At 45.1% G+C, this 21,638-nt stretch overlaps 2 protein-coding genes across 4 annotated transcripts in view; both read right to left on the reverse strand.

The window, feature by feature from the left end:
* ZNF76 (zinc finger protein 76) overlaps window positions 1-10,197 on the reverse strand; it is a 31,510-nt gene extending 21,313 nt beyond the window's left edge. For 2 of the 3 annotated variants that reach the window (XM_079932871.1, XM_079932866.1), the window contains exon 1: window positions 10,061-10,197. The gene's annotated coding sequence lies outside the window, so the exon portion shown is untranslated. The other variant, XM_079932867.1, reaches the window with a different exon arrangement.
* Window positions 10,198-19,800: 9,603 nt separating this feature from the next.
* SCUBE3 (signal peptide, CUB domain and EGF like domain containing 3) overlaps window positions 19,801-21,638 on the reverse strand; it is a 34,074-nt gene continuing 32,236 nt past the window's right edge. Inside the window, exon 22 of the mRNA XM_079935333.1 lies at window positions 19,801-20,133. Within this exon, the coding sequence (XP_079791459.1) occupies window positions 19,984-20,133 (150 nt within the window). The 3' untranslated portion in view covers window positions 19,801-19,983. The remainder of the gene's footprint in view (window positions 20,134-21,638) is intronic.

Here is a 21,638-nt window from a genome sequence, read left to right on the forward strand (position 1 = left end):
AATAATAATGCCTCAACATTGGTTTATCAATTGTAGCACATATACTACACCAATGTAAGATGTTAGCAGGGGAAACTGGGAACTGGGGGTGGGGGGTTGGGGAAGAAGGGAGTATATGGGAACTCTCTGTACTTTCTGTTCAGTTTTTCTGCAAACCTAAAACTGCTCTAAGAAACAGTCTATTAATTACAAAAAAAATAATTTGAACCAACAGTGTTGGCAAGGCCAGGAGAGGCGGGCGCAAGCGTGCATTGCTAATGGCACTATAGGGGCTCCAGGTTCTCCAGAGAACAATCTGTCAATGCTTAACCCCACCAGGAAAGGTTCAGGATCTGAGATCTAATCACCTCATCTTCATAATTCATCCCACGAAGAGAATGGACAGAAAACAAGAGCTACTTGCACAGGATGCTTGTTTAAACGTTTCAGACAAGAACCACGAAGACCATCTGGATTAGTGGAGGAGGGTTAACAAATCAACGCTAAGTGAAAAAAGACAAGGCTGAACACTCATCCAGTTCCAACTCGCAGAAACCTAAACTCCAAGTGAGAAGAGGGCAGAAGAGGCCAAAATGAAATGAACAGTAGTACTAAAAGGAGGGGGTATAATCTTTAAAAAAAAAAAAAAAAAAGTCGCTGAAATGAAAAGATACCAGCATTGAGCTGAGAGGCAGCTCTACAGTGGACACTAAACCCGTCTGCTTGGTTGCCCAGCTCCGCCCTCTGGGAGTTCTCCTTTACTCTCCCCACAGCCTTCCTATGATTGATACTACTGGCATCTCATCCCTCCTTGGTTCTGCAAAGACAGATACCTATTCTTCCTCTAATTTATGCCAATTTAAGTTCTGAGGTAGGGAACTTCTTCCTCTAGGATTTTTTCTTCCTTTCTTCTCTTATAACCACCAGAGGTCCAGTTACTCTTTAAAATATATCATTGTGGTATTCTTCAAACTGGGCTGTGTGGTACTTTGTGTGTCTTGTGGAATAGAGTGTCACAGTGGGGCCCCATGATTCAGTATCCTATGTTGAAGGTAGTCTGTATATTCTTAACTCAAAGCAATGTCCCTGTGTGACTTCCCTGGCTGTCCAGTGGTTAAGGCGCCACACTGCCACTGCAGGGGGTGCGAGTTTGATCGCTGGTCGGGGAACTAGGATCCCTCATGCCACGCTGCGGCCAAAAAAAAGGAAAAAGCAATGTCCCTGAGGCTGTGGGGAAACAGGCACAGTCCTACATTGTTGGTGGGAGTATTCATTGGTATAAGCTCTATGTCGGGCAATTTGGCAGTTATCAATCAAAATTACAAATGTGAACACCATCTGACCCAGCAACTTCATGTCTAGTCTACAGGTAGACGTACATGTGTGGAAAACGGCACACGTCCAAGGTTATTCATGGCATCCCTGCATGTAATAATAGCAAAAAAATTCCAAACAGCATAAATGTCTATCAATACAGAACTTCCTTATTATGTAGACATAAATAAATGAGGATGTTCCTTACATACTGACATGGAAGATCTCCAAAATATATTGAATAAAAATTTCAAGGTACAAAACAGTGCCTTTTGTATGCTGCCACTGCCATAAAAAATCTATGGAAAGACAGTGAAGCAATTACTAACCAAGGTGGAAGGATAACTGAGTGACGGGCACAGCGATGGAAGGGTGACTTTTCACTGCATATCTTTCACACTTACAAAAAAAATTTTAAGCCCTGTGAATGTGTTACCTATGTAAAATAAATAAATAAAAATATAAGAATAAAAGAAGAAAGTCTAAAAGCAAGCTTTGCACTCCTTGTGTTGGCTAGAGGAATATCTATGATTCTCCCCTAACAAGGCATGGCTACTCCAGGGCAAATCTACATAGGAGCTAAGGACATACTGGCTCCCCAGCCTGGTATGTCCCCAGGCTGGTCAAGAGGGTGGGTCTGGCTGAAGTGGCAGATGAGCAGGGGCTGCTTTTCTCCCTCACTGCTTCTGTGGCTTTGGGACAGTACCTCCTAGATTGAAAGGATGATCTTCTCAGACAGAGAGAACTTTGGTCTTAGGTACCCCTGCCACACCTTCTACATCTAAGGCTTGTGTCAGTTCTACAATCTCAAGGAGCTCCCAGTTCCTTGAGCTTATCTTAACTGCATGGGTCTCATGCTTTATCAGCTATCCCAAAGCAGCAGGGACTTCCAACAAATGAAAAGTTATGCAGTGAGAAACAGTACCAGGCTAACAAGTTACATCTGGGCTTCTCTGAGATGAAGCATTATGGAAGGCAAGCGTTAACCAGGAAGCAGTAGAAGAAGCGCTCTGACTTCCAGCTGGTGTCAGTCTAATACACTGAAGCTTTGAAACATCCCAGATCTTTCTGAACTATAAGTGAGGAGCCCAAGTAGGCCCTGCACTTCGAGCAGCAAAACAGAGACATAGGATTTGTGAGACCCTCACACGGACACTCACATTTCCATACCTTGACTGACAGCTGCCAGGGCAAGAGGCATCTGAGGTTTTGTCAGTAGCTTAAGGCCACCAGTTAAAGATAATAGCTTCAGGGCTTCCCTGGTGGTGCAGTGGTTAAGAATTCGCCTGCCAATGCAGGGGACATGGGGTTCGAGCCCTGGTCCAGGAAGATCCCGCATGCCACGGAGCAACTAAGCCCATGCGCCACAACTACTGAGCCTGTGCTCCAGAGCCCGTGAGCCTCAACTACTGAAGCCCGCGAGCCACAACTACTGAAGCCTGCACGCCTAGAGCCCACGCTCTGCAACGAGAAGCCACTGCAATGAGAAGCCCGCGCACCGCAAGGAAGAGTAGCCCCAGCTCGCCACAACTAGAGAAAGCCCGTGCGTAGCAACGAAGACCCAACACAGCCAAAAATAATAAATAAATAAAATAAATTTATTTTTAAAAAAAGATAATGGCTTCAGCTGCACTTGGATTTGTAGCTCAGTTGTTCTTTTTTTTTTTTTTTATTACTCACCAGAACAAAATATTCCCATTCTGTTAAGTGAAAGATGCTAGTTACATATCCACTCTAATTTTGTGAGTGACTGGATCATTAAGATGGGTTATATCTCGTATTTTATAAATTAATTAATTAATTTATTTTTGACCGCACTGCATGGCATACAGGATGTGGGATCTTAGTTCCCCGACCAGGGATTGAACCTGTGCCCCCTACAGTGGAAGTGCGCAGTCCTAACCACTGGACCACCAGGGAATTCCCTATATCTTGTATTCTTGTTTAGCTAGTCAGAGACTCTCCTTAAAATATAAGCATCAACATCTAAATGACACAAGGATTAGACGTCTGTGCTTCCAGATGCAGTGAAGGGATTACTCTGCCAGGTTTTTTTTTTCCTTAAACTCAACTTTCTTGGGGTGAAAATCACACATCCTACTTTCTGCTAAACTGATTATAATTTAAGTTCCTGGAGAGCATGCATTTCAGCTTAATCAGCACCAAACAAAGAATGTGCCCACAGATACTAAATGAATAATACTACTAGGCCACATAATTAACTAAACTCTTTAGCTCAAATTTGAATCCTAAATCAACCCTACTTATTGTGAATTAGATCTAACTGAGACCAGATTTGAAACCCTTCATCTAGGGACTTCCCTGGCGGTCCAGTGGCTAAGACTCTGTGCTTCTAATGCAGGGGGCGCAGGTTTGATACCTGGTTGGGGAACTAAGATCCCACCTGCTTCGTAGTGCGGCCAAAAAAAAGAAAGAAACCCTTCATCTGCTACAGAACTATAAGCTCCCTAAGAGAAGTTCCTGGCAGAGGAGTAAATGCTGAGTGTAAGAATGAAGGAGCGTGGGGGACTTCCCTGATGGAGCAGTGGTTAAGACTCCACACTCCCAATGCAGGTGGCCTGGGTTCGACCCCTGGTCAGGGAAGTAGGTCCCTCATGCATGCTGCAACTAAGAGTTCACCTGCCACAATTAAGGAGCCCACAAGCCGCAACTAAGGAGCCCGTGTGCCGCAACTAAGACTCAGCACAACCAAATAAATATTAAAAAGAACGAAGGAGGGAAGGAACTGAGTCCCACCACCCCAGCTCTTCCTCCAGCCCTAGCTAGGATGCCCACTTTTTCCTCACTTGGATTACCATCTTGCCTCATCTCCGACATCCACGTAGTTTTCTCCCAGACCCAGGTCAAGAACAAGCTTTCCCTGGCCAACACCGCACCAGACCATCAGACTCCAGCCTACTCCCTCTATACTCAGCAGTGAAGCTACACCAGGAGGTTCGTCTGTAGTGTTCCACGAGGGCACGGATGCTTCTCTCTGTCATCGGATCCTGAGTTCAGTGCCCAGAACATGGCAGGCACTAACTGGGTATTGCTTTAGCAAAGGAAGGGAGGCCTCTTACCACCAACGCCACTACACTGTGTAGAGCTCAGCAGTTTCCAACATCCTCTCAGATATACGTACAGTTATATTATCTCTCTTGCTCTATGCACTACTTCATCGACTCTCACACAGGAGGAGCTGAGAAGACAACTCATTTCTAGTCTAAAGCTACCATTTTGCAGATGAAGAAACAGGCCAGAGCTGCCAGAGGAGTCTGAAAGGGTCACAGAGCTACCTGGTGGCAGAGCCGGGTCTCACACCTGAGCCGCTAGTGTTCTTCCCACCATACTCCTTTGTCTCTTGCCCAGTAATAGTGTTCTTTCAGTTCCCAGGAGGGCAGAAATTGACTAGCAAGTCTAACAGACTTGTATATCCAGCTGCTTATTTAACATCTTCACGTCCAAAAACATCTCAAACTTGACATATTCAAAAGTGAATTCCTTATCTCCCCTTCCTACAATGTATCCTTCTTCCAGGCTCCCCCATTTCAGTAAATGCGAACTCCATCCTTAAATTGCTCAGACCAAAAATGAGGGAGCCACCCTCAACTTCTCTATTTCTTTTATATGCCACTTCCAATCCATCAGCAAATCCCGTTGGGTCCTCTTTCAAAACATATCCAGAATCCAACCACTTCTCACTCTAGCACTGCTTTACCTTGGGTACAAACTACCAACTTGTCTTGCCTGGACTATTGCAATAGTTTCCTAATCAGTTTCCTTGCTTTCACTCTTGCCACCTACAACTCATTCTCAACATAGCAGCCACAATGATCCTTTATGTCAGATCATGTCACTTGGGTGCCTAGGACCCTCCAATCGCTCCCATCTCACCCACAATTCACAAAAAATCCAGGGGCCTATAAGGCCTAATATGATCTACCACCAATCCACTCCCACCTCCACATCTCTTGCTGTTTCTCCTCTCCACCCTACTGCAGCCATACTGACTGGTGTCCTCATGTTTCTTGAATATACGAGGCATACTCCTGACTCAGGGTTTTTGCACTTGCTGTTCCCTCTGACTGGAATATAATTCCCTCAGATAAATGTTTGGCTCACCTCAACTTCTTTGGGTCTTTGCTCAAATGTTGCCTTTTCAATAAGACCTTCCTTGACCACCCTACTTAAAACTTAATATCCTGGTTCCTGGTACTTTTTATCTTCCTTCTCTGTTTAATTTTCCCAATATATATTTTACTTGTTTATGGTATGTTTCTGCCTCATCCCAACAGGTGAGCTCCTCAAGTCCTGGAACTCTGTTTTATTCACTGCTCTATCCCCAGGTATGAGAAAAGTACCTGGCCTCCAGCAGATATTCACCAAACATTAGTGGAATGACCGAATGAGTGAGTGAATGAATGAACCTCCATACTTTTAGAATCTCCCAGTAATCTGAAGGGTTTAGGCCAGAAGGGGAAGACCCTAGTTGAGCTCTGATCTCTCCCTCACTTCCCCCACTGTCTCTCCCTCTTCTCAGGCCCAGTCCAGCCCATTAACATAAGAAACCACACCTGGGCTGGGAAGCAGGGCAGGACCAAGGCCACAGGTGCTTGTTGCCAGGATGATACATTTCTGCAGTGTGCTAATTTTTGAATTTAGCATCATGATATCTCACAAACAGAAGAGGTCAAAAATAGGTTGGGACTAAATATACTACTTAACCAAGATAATAGTACTGACTCAGTAACAACAGCTCGTTTGTTTTGATGTATTTTGCAAGGAACAGTGCTAAATTTGCACTTGTTCACCTAGCTGTCCTCTTTTTTCTCCAATTTTTTATTATGGATTTCAAACATACATAAAGGTAGAAGGACTAGTATAATGAACTCCACGAACCCATTACCCAACTTCAACAATTACCAACATTTTGCCACTTTGATTTCTTCTCTTCTCTGATTGTCTCTGCAACCTCTGCTAAATATTTCATCTAGCTGTTTTCTTGAGAACTGGTCTACATATGACAGACCCTGGCCTTGTTACCACTGTATACTAGCCACTATGTCAACCAGTCTCTCTAGTCTAACCAGAAACACAGTAAAAAGAAGCACTTACACCCATTCCCCCACCCAAGCTATGACTAAAAAAGGAAGTGTCTAAATTCCAGAATGTTTAAATGAAGGGACTTGCCCATTATCACGTTTGGAGGGATTTGGGGAGAAGGGTTGTTGTAGCTACAAAGTAGATATAGACACTAGCTGTTTTCACTTGTTTGTACCTGATGCAGAATTTCTGAATGAGTTCATTCAATCCAGTAAGTATTCACTGACTACCTGCTAAATATGTGGGACAGGATTAAGATAACAAAAGATAAAGAAAACCCAGCTTCTGTTCTCAAGGAAACCACAGTGGGGGTGGAGGGTGGGTGTTGGGTGAGAAGAGTACCCAAATAACTAAGATCCAAGGCAGAATATGTTCTATAGTCTAAGAGACATTAAACAAATCTAAGGCGAAAGCTCCTTTTAAAGAAATCAACCCACAAAATTTGCAGACCCCAAGATTTATGCCTTCCTTAACTCTAAATCTGCCCTCTGCTGAATTTACTGCTATACAGCCAATAAGTATATTATTGGGAATTTGGGAATTCTCAATAATTCCCAAATTTGGGAATTTGGTGACCCACAGAATAGACTTTTGGAAGTGGATCTTTAATGTCACATTTTGCTACTCACCATCCAGTCCTCTGGTGGGAGGGGACTGGAAAGTCCTCCCAGGGCTTGGAAAACAATGGGGCTAACTGGTGTTGACACTCAAAGCATTCTACCCTGAGGGCATATACAGCAAGCAGCTTCATAAACCGGATAGAAGAGTGGAAGTGTGTCAAGAAGACTTGGCTACATTTATTCAGAAGGATTTCCAAGATCTCTCTTCTTGCTACCTAAAGGACTGTGATCTTGGTGATCTATTATCAGAGGTTCCCAGAGAAAAGTGTAGTTCTCTGGACAAAGCAGGGAAGTGTGGTTGGCCATGCTGTGTGTGAAGGAGAGAGTGGCAGGGAGAGTGGAAGAAGGGGCAGAGCTGGGATGGGAGAAAGGTTTACACCATAATCAATGCTACCAAGATTGGTGAGGTGAGGATGCAGGTGAGGGTGAGGTGAGGTGAGGGAGAAAAATAAGAGTAGGGAAGGAAAAAGGCACTGTGAGAAGGGATAGGGCACAGGAAGGGGGATAAGGTAAAAGATGATTCTGGTTTGAAAAGATCACTGATGAAAATGAGAAAGATGCTATGAGATCCCAGAATCTAAGAGGCAGGATCTCACAAGCTATTGAAAAGGGTATGAAGAGGAGGGATCTTAGCATGGGAGGGTGTATAGATTTTGAAGGATGGGTTCACATTGGGATGGAAGGGGCTCATTTCACTGAAGCTGGGTGAAGCACTCACTAGATGAAGGGCTAACTTAGATGAAGGTTTTGAGTAACAGGATGTGGCTGAGGATGGTAGAAGGGAAGCAGCTGTAACACTCCAAGAGATTTCCAATCTCTTATGTATATGAATTCCTGGGGGTAAAGGATTTAACAGGATGAGAGGATTTGGGATAGAGTGCCACTGAGGTGGGAGACACCTTAGGGTAAGTTTAGGGTAAGTGGGAGCTCCAAGGACTCACAGGGTGAGAGGATATTTGGACAAAGGGTAAAGAGAGGTATTAAGGTGCAGGGGTCTCAGGACACGTGGGGTCAAAAGTCATGAACAATGGGTTGAGGAAGTCACCAAACCATGGGGCAAAGGTTAAGAGAAACCTTAGAAGTGATGGGGAAAGCGTTGGTGTTGGGCTTAGAAATTATTAGAAAATAAGGAACAAGGGGCTGAGAGTGACCTGGAAAACTAGGTAGGTTTAGGGGCAAGAAAAGCAATGGATCAAATGAGTTTTGAAGACTGTGGGTTCAAATCCCAGCTCTGCTACTCATCCGGGTGAGTTTCAGGTTCTTCATTTGTTTAAAACCAAACCAAAACAAACAAAATATGGGAAATAGTGGTAGATATATTGGGGTTGTGAGGGGAAACAGTTTACACATACAAAGCTTGGTGCACAGTAGGCGCTCAGCCGTAAGTGCCAATCATCATTAAGGAGATAGCAGGGTAAAAACCCAGAGAAGTGAGGAGGCCACAGCAGAGATAAGAGGACAGTGATTCCAAGAGCTTGGGGGGGGGGTACCAAAATAATGCAAAGTGTGGCCCCTGTGTTCATTATCTGTTGACTCCCTAGCACCCAGGACACAGTAAGACCCGCAAGAGCTTCTCGGCTTATACTTAAGGGCTCCCATGGGCTAGGCCTGGTACCAAATGCTTTGAATGCATTATCTCAAGCACTACTATTATCCTACCCTAGGAGAAGTGAAGACTGAGGCTAAATGGTGTGCCTAAGGTGCCATACTTTACAGGCCAGAGTCAAACTAGAACCCAGATCTCTTATCACATCAATACCCCAAGCTGAAGCACTCTTATCCTGCTTTGCAAACATGTTAACTGATGAGGCCTGATCAAGGGAAATGGGTATGGACTATTAAGAGTGTAGGGGGGTTGCAGGAGTGAGGGAATAAGGTTCAAGAAGCAAGTGGACCCTGGGCTGAGATTACAACAGTAAACTTCTAGTTAGGAGTACAGAGTATAAAAATGATTGCAAACAAATATTATCTTGACTGAGAATTGCAGAACGTCACAGCTGGAAGGAAACTCTGAGATCATTTAACCCAACCTTATCATAATACAGATGAGAAACTGAGGTCCAGAGCGAGGAAAGGACTTTTTCCAGGTTCCCAAAGCACAATGGTGGCAGAGCTAGGACTTGAATCTGGGACCACACACTCAATCCAGATTCTCTGATGACTCCAACTATATCTACTTCATATTCATCTCTATATCTTCCTGAGCACCAGCTCGGTGCTAGGGCACTTGTAAGTCATGTGCTGATTAACACTGGGGGGCTGGAGTGCAGAGAGGGATGTCCGTGGAGGTGATTTTAGGATGAAGGGGGCACATGGAATGAGGATCATGAAGTTACAGGGCAAAGAAGGGATTATCAGATACTGAGGGTTATGTAGAAGATAACTGGGTGGGAAACTATTTTAGTAGGTATGGCTTAGGAGTTACCAGGAAAGGTTTGGGGGGAGTCACCAAGTTTGTGGGGGAACACGGGGTAGAAGTGGAGGGGGTTACCAGACCAGTGGGGTCACTGACGTTTTGGGGGATGTAGGGATCTCGGGTCGTGAGTCACTGGTTTAGAGCTGAGGATGGTGGGTCCCTGGGCAGTGCTGGGGAAATTCCTGGGTTGGCAGAGTCAATGAATAAGAAGTGAGGATTACCTGGTGAGGTCTTAGGGTCAGTGGGTGGGGTGTGGGGGTCACAGAGGTTGAGGCGGGCGCAGTCACGGGGTGGGGTTTGGAAGTCATGGGGGAGGAGTCACAGGACGGAATGGAGGGGCAGGGATGGGGGCCAGAACACGGGGTGGGGGAGGATCAGGCCGCCGTCCAGCCTCCCGGCCACCGGGCTAGGGCCGGAGAAGGGTGGGCACGCCGGGCTCGGGACCTTCCCAGGGCCCTGCGCCCGCCCGGCCTCCCACCTGGGCACGGTGGACCCACTCCCCGCAGCCACCAACCTGACAGCCCCCGAGGGCGACTCCGCCGACAGACCGCCATGCAACGGGCCCCGCCACCAGCGCCGGCCCCGCAACCCGCCTGCGCCATAGCCCGCCCGCCCGCGCGCAGCTTGCCTCGCGCCATATCCAGGTTCCAGGGCCGCCGCACTTTCCTCTCCTCTCGGCGCGCCTCTACCGGGCCCCGGAACCCGTATAGAAAATATAGGGCACGCTCCACCCCGCACCCCCAGTCGCCGCGGCCGCCGTCCTACTTATCCCGGTTCCCGGGCCGCTGGAGCCCGGGCAGCCTGGCTCTGAACGGTGCCGGTGAGAGCCCCGCCCCGCCCCCCGGCCGGGGTGACGCGCAGCCCGCAAGGCCAAGCGCCCGGGGAGGGCGTGATGACGTCACGACGCCCCGGTCAGGGACTGGGCGCGGCTCGCGAGCCGGGTCGTCTCTATAGCAATGAGGAGCCGCCACCTGTCCTTCCGAGGGATTCGGTCCACCTGAGGCGGGAGGCGGGAGGAGCCCGAGGCCCCGAGGCTCGTCGGCCGCCTGCGGGTGAGAAGGTGCGCTTTTGGATGGGGGGAGGACCGGAGGGGCAGATTGTGAGGGAGGCCGTTCTCGCGGCTGCCACTCTCCGCACCGGGGCCACGGACCCTCTCCTCGCGGCTCAGAGCCCCCAGGCGCCTCCTGCGCCTTACGGTCCCGAGGCGCTTTACTGTGCGCAGTCCGCTGGCACTGCCTACGATCTATGAGCCACGCGGGTATTATTAGCTCCTTATTGAAAAAGACGACGTGAGGAGCCGTGAGGGACTGGCCTCTTTAGGGAGGGCGCCCTGAGGGTGTTCTTCGGTTCTCTCATTCCCCCGCCAGCCCCACCTGCAGCCTCAAAACCAGCTGCTCCACCTTGTAGGCTCCTTTCGGGGTGAACAAAGCCAAGCCCTTTTACTGTTTCCCCCTCTCACTAGGGAGGGGCTGTGCTTGGGGAATTTTCAGGCACCTAGGGGAAAAGTAAAAGAGTGAGCTTTTGGTAAAAAATTAAAAATAGAGACGTTAGATGAGGAACTGGTAAACGTTGCCTCTTAGGAGAGGAATTGGGGTGACTGGAGGAATGAGGTGAGAAACTTTTCTCCCTCTCTGCCCTTTTAGACTTTAAGTCCTTTCTTTTGTCTCCTCTCTCCCCACCCCCCAAAATTAACTAAAAAAAATTTTTAAAGGAAGTATGCCAATAAACTGGAAACATTTACAAAGTACTGTGTTTGGGGCCCATGGTAGCTAGAGATGCCATTGGTGGTTCCTTTCCTCCCTTGTCTAAAGAGCTTAACCACAAAGCCTCCATTTCAATTTTAGACATTCTCTGTTCCGCATCTTACTGCTTTTGGCACAATTCCAGAGGTGGGACTGGGGCTCCAATTCTCATCAGGTTCTCAGTTTAGGGGGGCAGTGACAATTGTTGGCCCATTCTTTTTCTCTTTTTTTTGGCCGCGCTGCAGGGTATGGGGGATCCAAGTTCCCTGACCAGGGATCGAACCTGCGCCCCATGCAGTGGAAGTGCAGAGTTTTAGGCACTTGACCGCCGGGGAAGTTCCGATGGCCCATTCTTATGGTTATATATAATTAATCCTTTCTACATCTCCAGGTATAGAAATAAACAGCCTGACCTTTAAGGTGCCCTCTTTCTGTTCCTTTTTGGTGGAAGTTTGACAAGTTATTTTACCTAGATACAAAGAGAACATAGTAGCTTGTCCTGTAGCATAAACTTCTGGTTAGACATAGACCAGGGACTAGAACTCAGGTTGTACTAGTTTGTCCGTCCCCCCCCCCACCTTTTTCCATAATAAAAAATACATCTGTCCTTCCTCACATTCCTTGCAGATCCTAATTTGATTGGCTAATCACCTCTCCCATTACACAACAAAAACTCTGGGAAACTAGTGTCTGAATTTGAAGTATTAAGATTCTGATGATGGGTAATTTCAGGTACTCGGGAGAACTGGGGAGGAAGATACTTTGGAGTGGAGGATTGAAGATCATTTCTAGTAACTTCTGTTCTTCCTTTGAACCCCATCCCCACAATATAACGTATAGGCTGGTGGTCTTAAGACATTTTAAAAAATGGACTCCATATAAGAATTTTAAAGAACTATGTACCCCCTTGTTCATTTCTAAGTTGATACCTAAATTTTCCATCATAAATTTAAATACTTGTAGAGGATATAATTTCTGACTTACTGCAAATGTTGACGTTTTAAACTAAAACCATTACATCATTCTTAATTGTATCTAGTGGACTCCAAATACCCTAAATATTTGATGTCTGCCAACATCCATTTAAAAATATATGAACAAGAAATTTTATATGGTTCCCTTTCTTATTGAATTCCTAATTCCATTCACTGCCCCTATAGAACTTTATCCTAATTAGTATATTTGTATGCTTTAAAGTCTTTTACTGATCACTATCACCTTCTTTGCAACAAAATTGAGTATATATTTAAGCTTCTTGCTTGTGACCATAGGCTTTGTTGAAAATTTTCTTATGAATCAAATTGTCATTACGGTTATCACTAGTACAACGATTTATTAAGCAACATCACTATATTACACATTTTTATAACTTGTGAAACCTAAAAAGTACAATTTTATTGAAAATGCATCTCAATGAGAAATATGGTGTTTCTCCTCAATTAGTTCAGGTATTCACAGACTAATATTACCTAATGGTGGAAGGAGATAAGGTGCCACACCAATTCTCTACCTGTTTTTGATTTTTATAGACATAAGCGTTGAGAAACGTTGTTTACATAGTAATTGGGAAAGGAAGAAATTTGTTAAAATGATATCCCTCAAGTCTTTGAACTACTTCTAAATTACATGCCAACAGTCACAAAGTGTCCTATTACCAAATACTGTTATCAAGTACTATCAAATAGAGTCCTCCTTTACTTTATTAAAAGCAAAGAAGTGGAAACCACTGATCTTGCAAAAGGATTTGTTAGTCATTTGAGTATGTTTCAGTCTTATGAAAATAATTATTAAATTATCTGTCACCTTTTCACTCAGAGGCACCTAGTTAATCAGATAACTGATTTTCCTACTTCTTTGCCAACACAATTTTTTTGATAAAATTCTTTCATCATTACATGTTTTCAGTATCTTTCTGTTAAAATATTGACATGCAGATTCACTTCCATATAGAAAACACCTGCCATTTGTGGAATTAGCAAAGCCAGTCTTCATTTCACATCAGACTTACTTTCTGTCAGGAAAAAGTCTGACTTTATTCTTCAATTTAAATAAGTACATTAAGGGACTTCCCTGATGGTGCAGTGGTTAAGAATCTGCCTGCCAGTGCAGGGGACATAGGTTCAAGTCCTGGTCTGGGAAGATCCCACATGCCACAGAGCAACTAAGCCTGCATGCTACTGAGCCTGCGCGCCTAGAGCCTGTGCTCGGCAACAAGAGAAACCACCGCAATGAGAAGTCCGTGCACCGCAATGAAGAGTAGCCCCCACTCGCCGCAGCTAGAAAAAGCCCACGTGCAGCAACGAAATGAAGAGTAGCCCCCACTAGCCGCAGTTAGAGAAAGCCCACGTGCAGCAACGAAGACCCAATGCAGCCAAAAATAAATAAATAAAATGAATTTATTAAAAAAAATATATATTAATATTCACTTTTAAAGAATATTGTAAAATCACTGGGAAATAAATTAATTGTAGCTTATAAAATAGATTACTAAAGTCAGTCATGATTAAAATTATATAGATCTAATATTAATATTATAAAAATTGTAAAAACAAGATGGTACTATTTCTCATTGTATAATTTGGAATAATGCCATATAATGTATAGCTGAATACATTAATTTATTAAGTGAAAAGTAGGGTAGAAGGCATGTTAGTCCCTTGGCAAATACCGGTTTCTGCTTGTGTTGAACTCTTATGTTTGGCTTTTGGGAACAACTAAATAACAATCGTGTAACAAAAAAAGAGAAAGAACTCCAATAATTTTCTTAGACTCCATGATCAAACTTTTTCTTATGTATTTAATAAAAAAGAAAGTTTTTTTGTTAGGAAATAATGGTTTGAGCAGCTAACAATTTCATTTTTTGCTAGCAGGAGGTAGAAAATAGGAAACATTTTATAAGATGAAACAAGAAGATTGATTGTAATGGGAATATTTTGTTATGAAGGGAAAAAACGACCCCTTCCTTCTACTCCCCAGGTTTTTACACCCTAGGCCATGCATCAAGATTCAATGTAGGTGAGGGATATGCCTTTCTTTTGTAAAGTAGGACAAGGATTATGGTGATAGAGGAGGTAGAATGGAGAGTGCATGAATATGCTGGCTGGCTCTCAAACAGATGAGTTTTAGGGAAGAATTCTTATGGAAGTTGAGGATCTGGAAATGTATTCCCTTAAAACTCTCCTCAGGACTTCCCTGGTGGCGCAGTGGTTAAGAATCCGCCTGCCAATGCAGGGGACACGGGTTCAAGCCCTGGTCTGGGAAGACCCCACATGCTGCAGAACAGCTAAGCCCCTGTGCCACAACTATTGAGCCTGCGTTCTAGAGCCCGTGAGCCACAGCTACTGAGCCCATGTGCCACAACTACTGAAGCCTGCGCGCCTAGAGCCCGTGCTCCACAACAAGAGAAGCCACCGCAATGAGAAGCCTGCGCACTGCAATGAAGAGTAGCCCCCGCTTGCCGCAACTAGAGAAAGCCTGTGTGCAGCAAGGAAGACCCAATGCAGCCAAAAATAAATAAATAAAATAAATTTTTTTTTAACTTAAAAAAAAAACTCTCCTCAGATTGATTTCCTTGCACAGGTACCCCCCTTGGAAAGTCTTCACATACCTTTAGGAAGAATTCCTTGGAAAGTCTTCATGTACCTCACTTTAAAGACTGCTTGATATAGACAGACCCATACTCCACTGGCCCTGACTCTACATTATTCTGGGACATAATTGCAAGTGTCCTAGAAAGAAGGAGGAAGACTTGGTGTTTTTGGAATAGAAGAGGGTTAGGAGAGAAGTCAGAGAAGATGGCCCCAAGTTGGTATAGTCACTCACCGTGGTCCTGGATATGGTCCTCAGCTTTGCAGTTCTAGAAATGTGATTTTTGTCAGTCCACACAAAGGTGTTCATATTTTGTCACACTGAATCAAACTCACAGGAAGTTAATGTATGAAATAGAATGCCAGTGAATTAATTTATACTCATAATCACCAAGTTGACTGGATTCCCTCTCCTGCTGGGAGATCTATGTAGAAAGGTCAGTTGTAATCAGTCTTACATGAGGAGTGCGGATCTTGAGCATGGCTATTGCTATCAAGCTGTGATGGCCTGATGCGCGATGCCTGGCACGTAACAGGAGCTCAGCAATTGTGGAATAGAATGCACCTGTCTCCTTTATAGATGCTGATGGGGAAGTTCAGGATTCTGGTAGGCCAACCCAACATATGTTTTGATCAGGTAGATTTTTCCTTGTTCCACTTAAAGGGCTATATCATGTAGCTACTAAATCCAATAAAATGTCACGTCAGGGAATTATGTAATTACAACAATTAAGTTTTATCTATCATCTCTGAGCCTAGAAATGGCTACTGTTCATTTATAAGGGGTTAGAGGTTGCATTCCCAAGACCTGTATAGTAATGGTGGTAGTGGCTGAATGATCTCCATTTCAGAATTCTGTTTGGCGGCCAAGAATGTACTGCATAAAAAGAACAACGTTGGTGAATCTCAGTGCTGGTACTTTGCTAGAGATGGGACATCTTTACTAGGGAAGTATCTTAACCACCTATGGCCTGGCTAGATTTTGGGGACTGTACTATGATAAGCAACAATACCCCAAATTTCCCCCACTCGGGATAATTCTTGATACTGCTTTTTAAAACAGACGAGCCTTTTCAAATTCTAAAATCATTAGGAATAAGATGGATAAATGAAAAATTGGGGTAAGTCCTATCTGGAAGCAAGAAGACACTTTGTCTCCTCAGAGCTTTTTTCCAGCTCTAGGGTAAGCCATTGAGAGAGGAAAAGATGCCAGGCTGAGAAGTTTCATTTAGTATTTTAATAATAATAATAAAAAAAGACAATACAAAATCCAAACATTTCTTTTTACAAGTTCAGATACATTTTTTCCCCCAAGTGCAAAATACTCTATGAACTGCATCATTTATTGTTGTGTAGGAGATGCTTACTATATCGGCAGCAGTGGAAGGTAGATATAAATACAATATTTTGAGATTTCTTTTGCATTAAAAAAAAAGCCTCCCACATGGTAATGGTTATTCTCTGAAACTTAAGTTCGACTCACACAGAATAAGGTTTTTGGTTTGTCCAAACTGTTACAATCTGTGTTGTCTAGATAAGCTGATAAAAGAACTGGGGGTTATATTCCCTCTTATCACATATTTTTCCCTCTTATCATATATTTTTGTAGAGGGTTCCTAGTCCAAGTAATGGCCCAAGGACAGAGTGTGCTACCTTTGAGACAAGTCAAATTTAAAGGTATCCTTGTGTTGTTGGCTTCCACTTTTCTCTTACAGTGCTTAGGAGAGAAGCCAAGCAGGTTAACATTATTTTCTGCTTGTGGTCAGTTATACTTTGTCTCCCTTCCTCTAGTTTGAGCCTGTTATATTGAGGTTAAGCAGCAAATACAGAAGTCTGAACGCGCTATAATATTTTCTGACATTTGAGATATGGCCCCCTAATCTCCAGAGTCACCTCAAACATGCATATGGAGAAAACTTCTTGGATATGAAAATTTTCATTAGGGCTGAAGACCAGGACTGTACTACTGAACTTTCAGCAATAAATCTGAGCCTCCACCACCTCAAATTAATCCAATCCTGGCAGAGTCTGAGCAGTCACTGCTCAATGTCAACCTCTGGGAATTTGTAGGCCTGGGGCAGGGCAGTTCAAGTCCAGGCTCTGGTCAGTTTTGTTCTGACTTTGTTCTCTAAGGTTTAGGGAATGGGCCTGGCCCAATAACACAGAAAGACAGAGGCAGAGAAGTAAAAAGCGATTGCCACGTTGCTGAAGACATAAGTGCCTTTCTGATATGCATCACTTGGCGCTTGCAGCCCTTGCAGGAATGGCTTCCCATTCCCAGACTCAGATCAGGGCAGGTTTTGTACTAAGAAAAATGAGCCCTCTCAGTACTGCAGCCCTACGAACACCTCATCCTGCAGAGAGGCCTCTTGGCTAGTTCATGAAGGGTTCCCATTTATACCATCTTCCCACTTCCCTACAGTGGTAAAAACCTCTTTTTCTGTCTGACCTGTAAAGGCCTAGAGAGTCCCTGAATGTTGGCTCCTCAATCCACTAACCCTTAGTTTGATGCCCCTGGGCCAGCTTCCTCTGTAGGTTTAGGAGCAGCTTTGCCTGGATTCTTAACTCCCAACTTGGACGACGTAAATTAAACTTGGTGGACATTAGCAGGTCTTCACCTGCTCTCCAAGATCTGTCTTGACATTAGTTAAGAAGCTTGGTGGTCTCTACTTTCCATACTGTGGAAATAATTTGCAAGCCCCGGAAACCATGGAATTAAATGGTTAGAGGAAGTGTGTTTATGTGTGTGTATGAGGGTGACAGGAAAGGAATGGAGAGCAAGAAGTCAGACCCTGAAGGCATGAACTGGGAAGCACTCTGACTGTTTGGCTTTCTGAGAGAGATGCAAAATGGTAGGGAGAGAGGAATCAGAAAGTTATCCTAGCTTCTGGTGGAGAATGAGGATGGTCAAAGTTGATTAAAGCAGTTTTCATGGCATCTCCTGGGAAGTGTGGATACTTCTTCTATTAAATGACCATTCCCCTGCTTGGAAGCAGCCGTTTTGTATCTCTACAGCAGAGCCTTCTTTGACCCAGAGAGACAAAGGCAGCCAGACACTCTATCCCCAAGGGCCATGGTGTTGGCTAATGGATGTCAGGGGATCTAGTTGTGACATTGGTTACCTACTGCCTAAGGCTGTTTCAGTTGGTGAATGCTACTGATTGGGGGGGTGTCCGGCTCCTTTATTTAGTGTTGAGTCTCCTTGGGGAGCAATAGCCTGAGACAGTCATTAGAAGTGAGCCCTAGGACTCAACCGTTAGCCTCTGATTGAATAGGGCTACAGCTTTGGGGGAACTAGAAGGAGCAAATGGAAAATAATTTTATAGGCAGCAGTGGATTGAAGGTGGAGTATGTGCAGGATCTGGACTTGGGCATGGACTTGATTCTTCTTCCTTTTGAAAAGCAGTAGTTGAGGAAGCTAGGCTTGAAGTCAGCTCCAAGAGGAAATGGCAAACAGGGGTAGGCAGAATGGCCAACGTCAGGCAAACAACTCCATGCCTGGATAACTGTCCTATTCTTGGCTCCCACAGCCTTGTCTCTGGCCTCAGGGCCCTGAGTCGGCCTATCCCCAGGGGGTTTGTCCTGGTCTTCTTCCATGTGCACATCAGGGGAAAGCTGGATGAAAGCAGGGAAACGATGGAGGTTTTCCCTACTTGGGGTGGAGAATCACTAGCCAATTCCATTGGCCTCTACATTCTTGAGGTCCATGCTGAATTCATGGAGGCACAGGGATGGTGGGATTGGTTTAGCAAACACAGGTCCCTCTTCTTCCTGCTCCATCAAGTCCCCAGAATTACATATCCTACATATCAGGTGCCTCTGCTGGGGGAGTAGAGACAGATCAGATGCTCCAGCGCTCAAGGCTCATGAGATTCAAAACCTTTTTCTTCCACTCCAAACATACACTCTTCTCTCTTAGGCAGCTATAAATAGGGTTGTTCTAATAGAGGAAAAAGAAACAAAAACAAAAAACAAAACCAGAAAACAAAAACCCCTCCCTCTAGTCAACACAGAAAGACTCAAAACGATTGCACTTATTAGATGTGGACAGGGTGGCAGAAGGCTCGCCAAGTGCACACATTCCTCTTGCTGCCCACGGCCTGGGGCCAGAGGTAGGTGGCTCTGGGCTGGCTGCAGAGCGGGGTCCTCTTTGGTGGGGCCCACAAGCCATCTGGGACTACAAGGGAAAGACAACTCTGGGGGCAAGGCCCAAGCTGGCTTTTGGTCAGCAGCCATGTTTCTTTAAGGACAATACTTAGCAAGGGGAGTAGGGCTCCCCCAGGGAGCACTCAGGTGGGAGTGAGGGGATGGCTGGGCCAGGGAAGACAAGTAAGAAAAGGGATTAGTGTTTGAGGCTGGCTTCCAATTGTTCTGTGGTCTAGTCCTTTAGAGGACACATTTTCTTTTTTTTCCGTTTTCTTTTTTTGCCGATGCTTTAAAACCTGGTTTCTGTCCTGCAGAGATAAAGTCTCTCTTGGGGAGCAGCAGCCGCCTGCCTATTCAACATGGTAATTCCTGCTGCTCTTCCTCATTCAGCTGGTGTCCACTAGCCAGTGGTGTGGGCCTTTTGTAAGCCCTCATGAATTGGACCCCAGGCAGTTGTGAGCGAAGAAGGAGAGGAGCTGTGTAGACAGGAAAGCTGGCTGTGTGGGCAGTCCAGGGCTCAAACCACGTGTCCCAGAGGACGAGTGCTGGCATTAAGCCTGTAAGTCAAAGGCTTCTTTGGCAGAACCCTGGGCTGTTAGAATATTCCTGGGGGGCACAGCCAGGGGACATTTTGGCTCCTGTCTAGCAAGGCACAACCTATAACGGCAGAAGCCCCTCTTCCCCCTCCCCATTCCCCACTAGACCCGCTTCCTTCGTGGGCCTCTAGCACCCTTCCAAGCTGATAGGGTCAGGGACGTGAGCTGGTAAAATGGGCAGTGTGGCTGGGGAGGGGAGCAGGGTACTTACTGTTCCTTCACCCCTCGGGAGACAGAGCCAGCACTGAATGGCTTTTCCAGGGAGCATATAGGAAATGAGTAAAGAGAAAGAGCGAGGCAGAAAGAGACAAGGAAAGGAAGCTAGAGGAATGGAAAGGGAGAGTGCTTGGTCTATATGGAGGTTTTTCTTTCTCCAAAAAGAGAGATCGGAGAGAGTCCCTCATCTGAGGGTGGGGGCTGCCGGCTCTGAGGGCTAAAGAGTCTGGGGGCTTCAAAACCTGGGTCTCGGGCCTAGCGGCACTATTTATAGGGCCTCAGGAAGCTGGAGACTTTGGAGCGGAGCAGCTTGATGAAGGATTTGGGCAGCATCTCCTTGTGCTTCTCTGTGTACTTGAAGTAGTTCTGGGGGTGGGCCAGCACCTCGAAGAAGGCCTTAATGAGCTTCTTGTCCTGCAGAGGATGGCAGGTAGCAATGTCAGCATCAGTGTGAGTGGTGGGAGAGAGGACCACCAGCCTCCACTCAGCAGCAGCCCCTCCTGATGTCTAATAGGCATATCCAGAAGTGAAATCTGGATTCCCATCCCCCCATCTGTTGCTCCTTTGGAATTCTACAACTCAGTCAGTGGCAGCTCCATCCTTCCATCGCTCAGTCCCAGTCCTTGGAGCCAACCTTGACACCTCTCTCTTGCTCACAACCACAGCAAATCCTGTTGGTTCTACCTTTAAAATATATCCAGGGTCAGACCACTTCTCACTGTCTCCAGAGCTACCACCCTGTCCAAGCCACCGTCATCTCTCACTTGGCAATGGCCTCCTAACTGGTCTCCATTCTTCTACCTACCCTTGTCCTTCTACAGACTGTTCTCCCCCACAGCAGCCAGAACGACTTTTTTGGTTTTTAATTAGATCACGTCCTTCTTCTTTTCTAAACACTTCTCTGGTTTGTTTTTTTTAAATTTATCTTTTATATCTTTATTGGAGTATAATTGCTTTACAATGTTGTGTTAGTTTCTGCTGTACAACAAAATGAATCAGCTATATGTATACATATATCCCCATATCCCCTCCCTCTTGAGTCTGGTTTCTTTTATCACTCAGTAAAGCTGAATCCCTTTCATGGCCCATAGGCTGAATGTGATCTGTGCCCTGCTGTCTCTCCTCTATCCCCGTCTTGACTCTTCCTTACTCTGCTGAGCTGCACTGGCCTCAAGGTTCTTGAACATGCCACACGGCTCCCATGCTCCTGAGCTTGGAATGCTCCTCTCCTGATCTTCTAATGGGTAGCCTTTCACCTCCTTCAGGTCTCTTCTCCTCAGAGGCCTTCCCTGATCACCCCGTCTGAAACAGCAACATGATGTGTGGAGAGCCTACTGGGTGCCAAGCACTGTGCATTAGGACTCAGCTCTTCTGGCTTCTAGGCTAGTGTTCTTTCCATTGCATCAGCAGATTTTTAAAACAAGGGGTGGAGCTTCCAGCCTCTCATCTCCACTTTAATCAAAATGGTGCCTCTACTTTATGCATTGGAGTTCCACAGCACATTTGATATAAGGATTCAGATGCTCTAAAAATTTTTGAAAAGCATTGCTGAAATTATACTCTTTGCAGTCTGCACGTTCTAGATTTTTGTCATTGTGTCTCATTTTGATAATAATACAAAAATTATTTTATTTATCATAAAGATAACTTTTTTGCATGGATAATTTATGAAGGATAATACTGTGACTAGGACTATATAGTTTCTTTAGTAAGATTTTCTCAAACTGGGATCCACAGACCTAGGTATCCAGACCATCCTTCAATGTTGGAAACATTCCTTTTCCTTTAAAAGAGGTCTGTACCGAATTAACTCTGAGAAACACTGTACTAGATCTGCTGTTTTTCTGTGGGAACTGAGGAGGGAGTAAGGGAAGGCAGGGACTTATGCAAAAGCATCTTTCTAAACCACATTTTCCATA

Source organism: Stenella coeruleoalba, assembly GCF_951394435.1.
Source record: "Stenella coeruleoalba genome assembly, chromosome: 10".
NCBI classification, from domain to species: domain Eukaryota; kingdom Metazoa; phylum Chordata; class Mammalia; order Artiodactyla; family Delphinidae; genus Stenella; species Stenella coeruleoalba.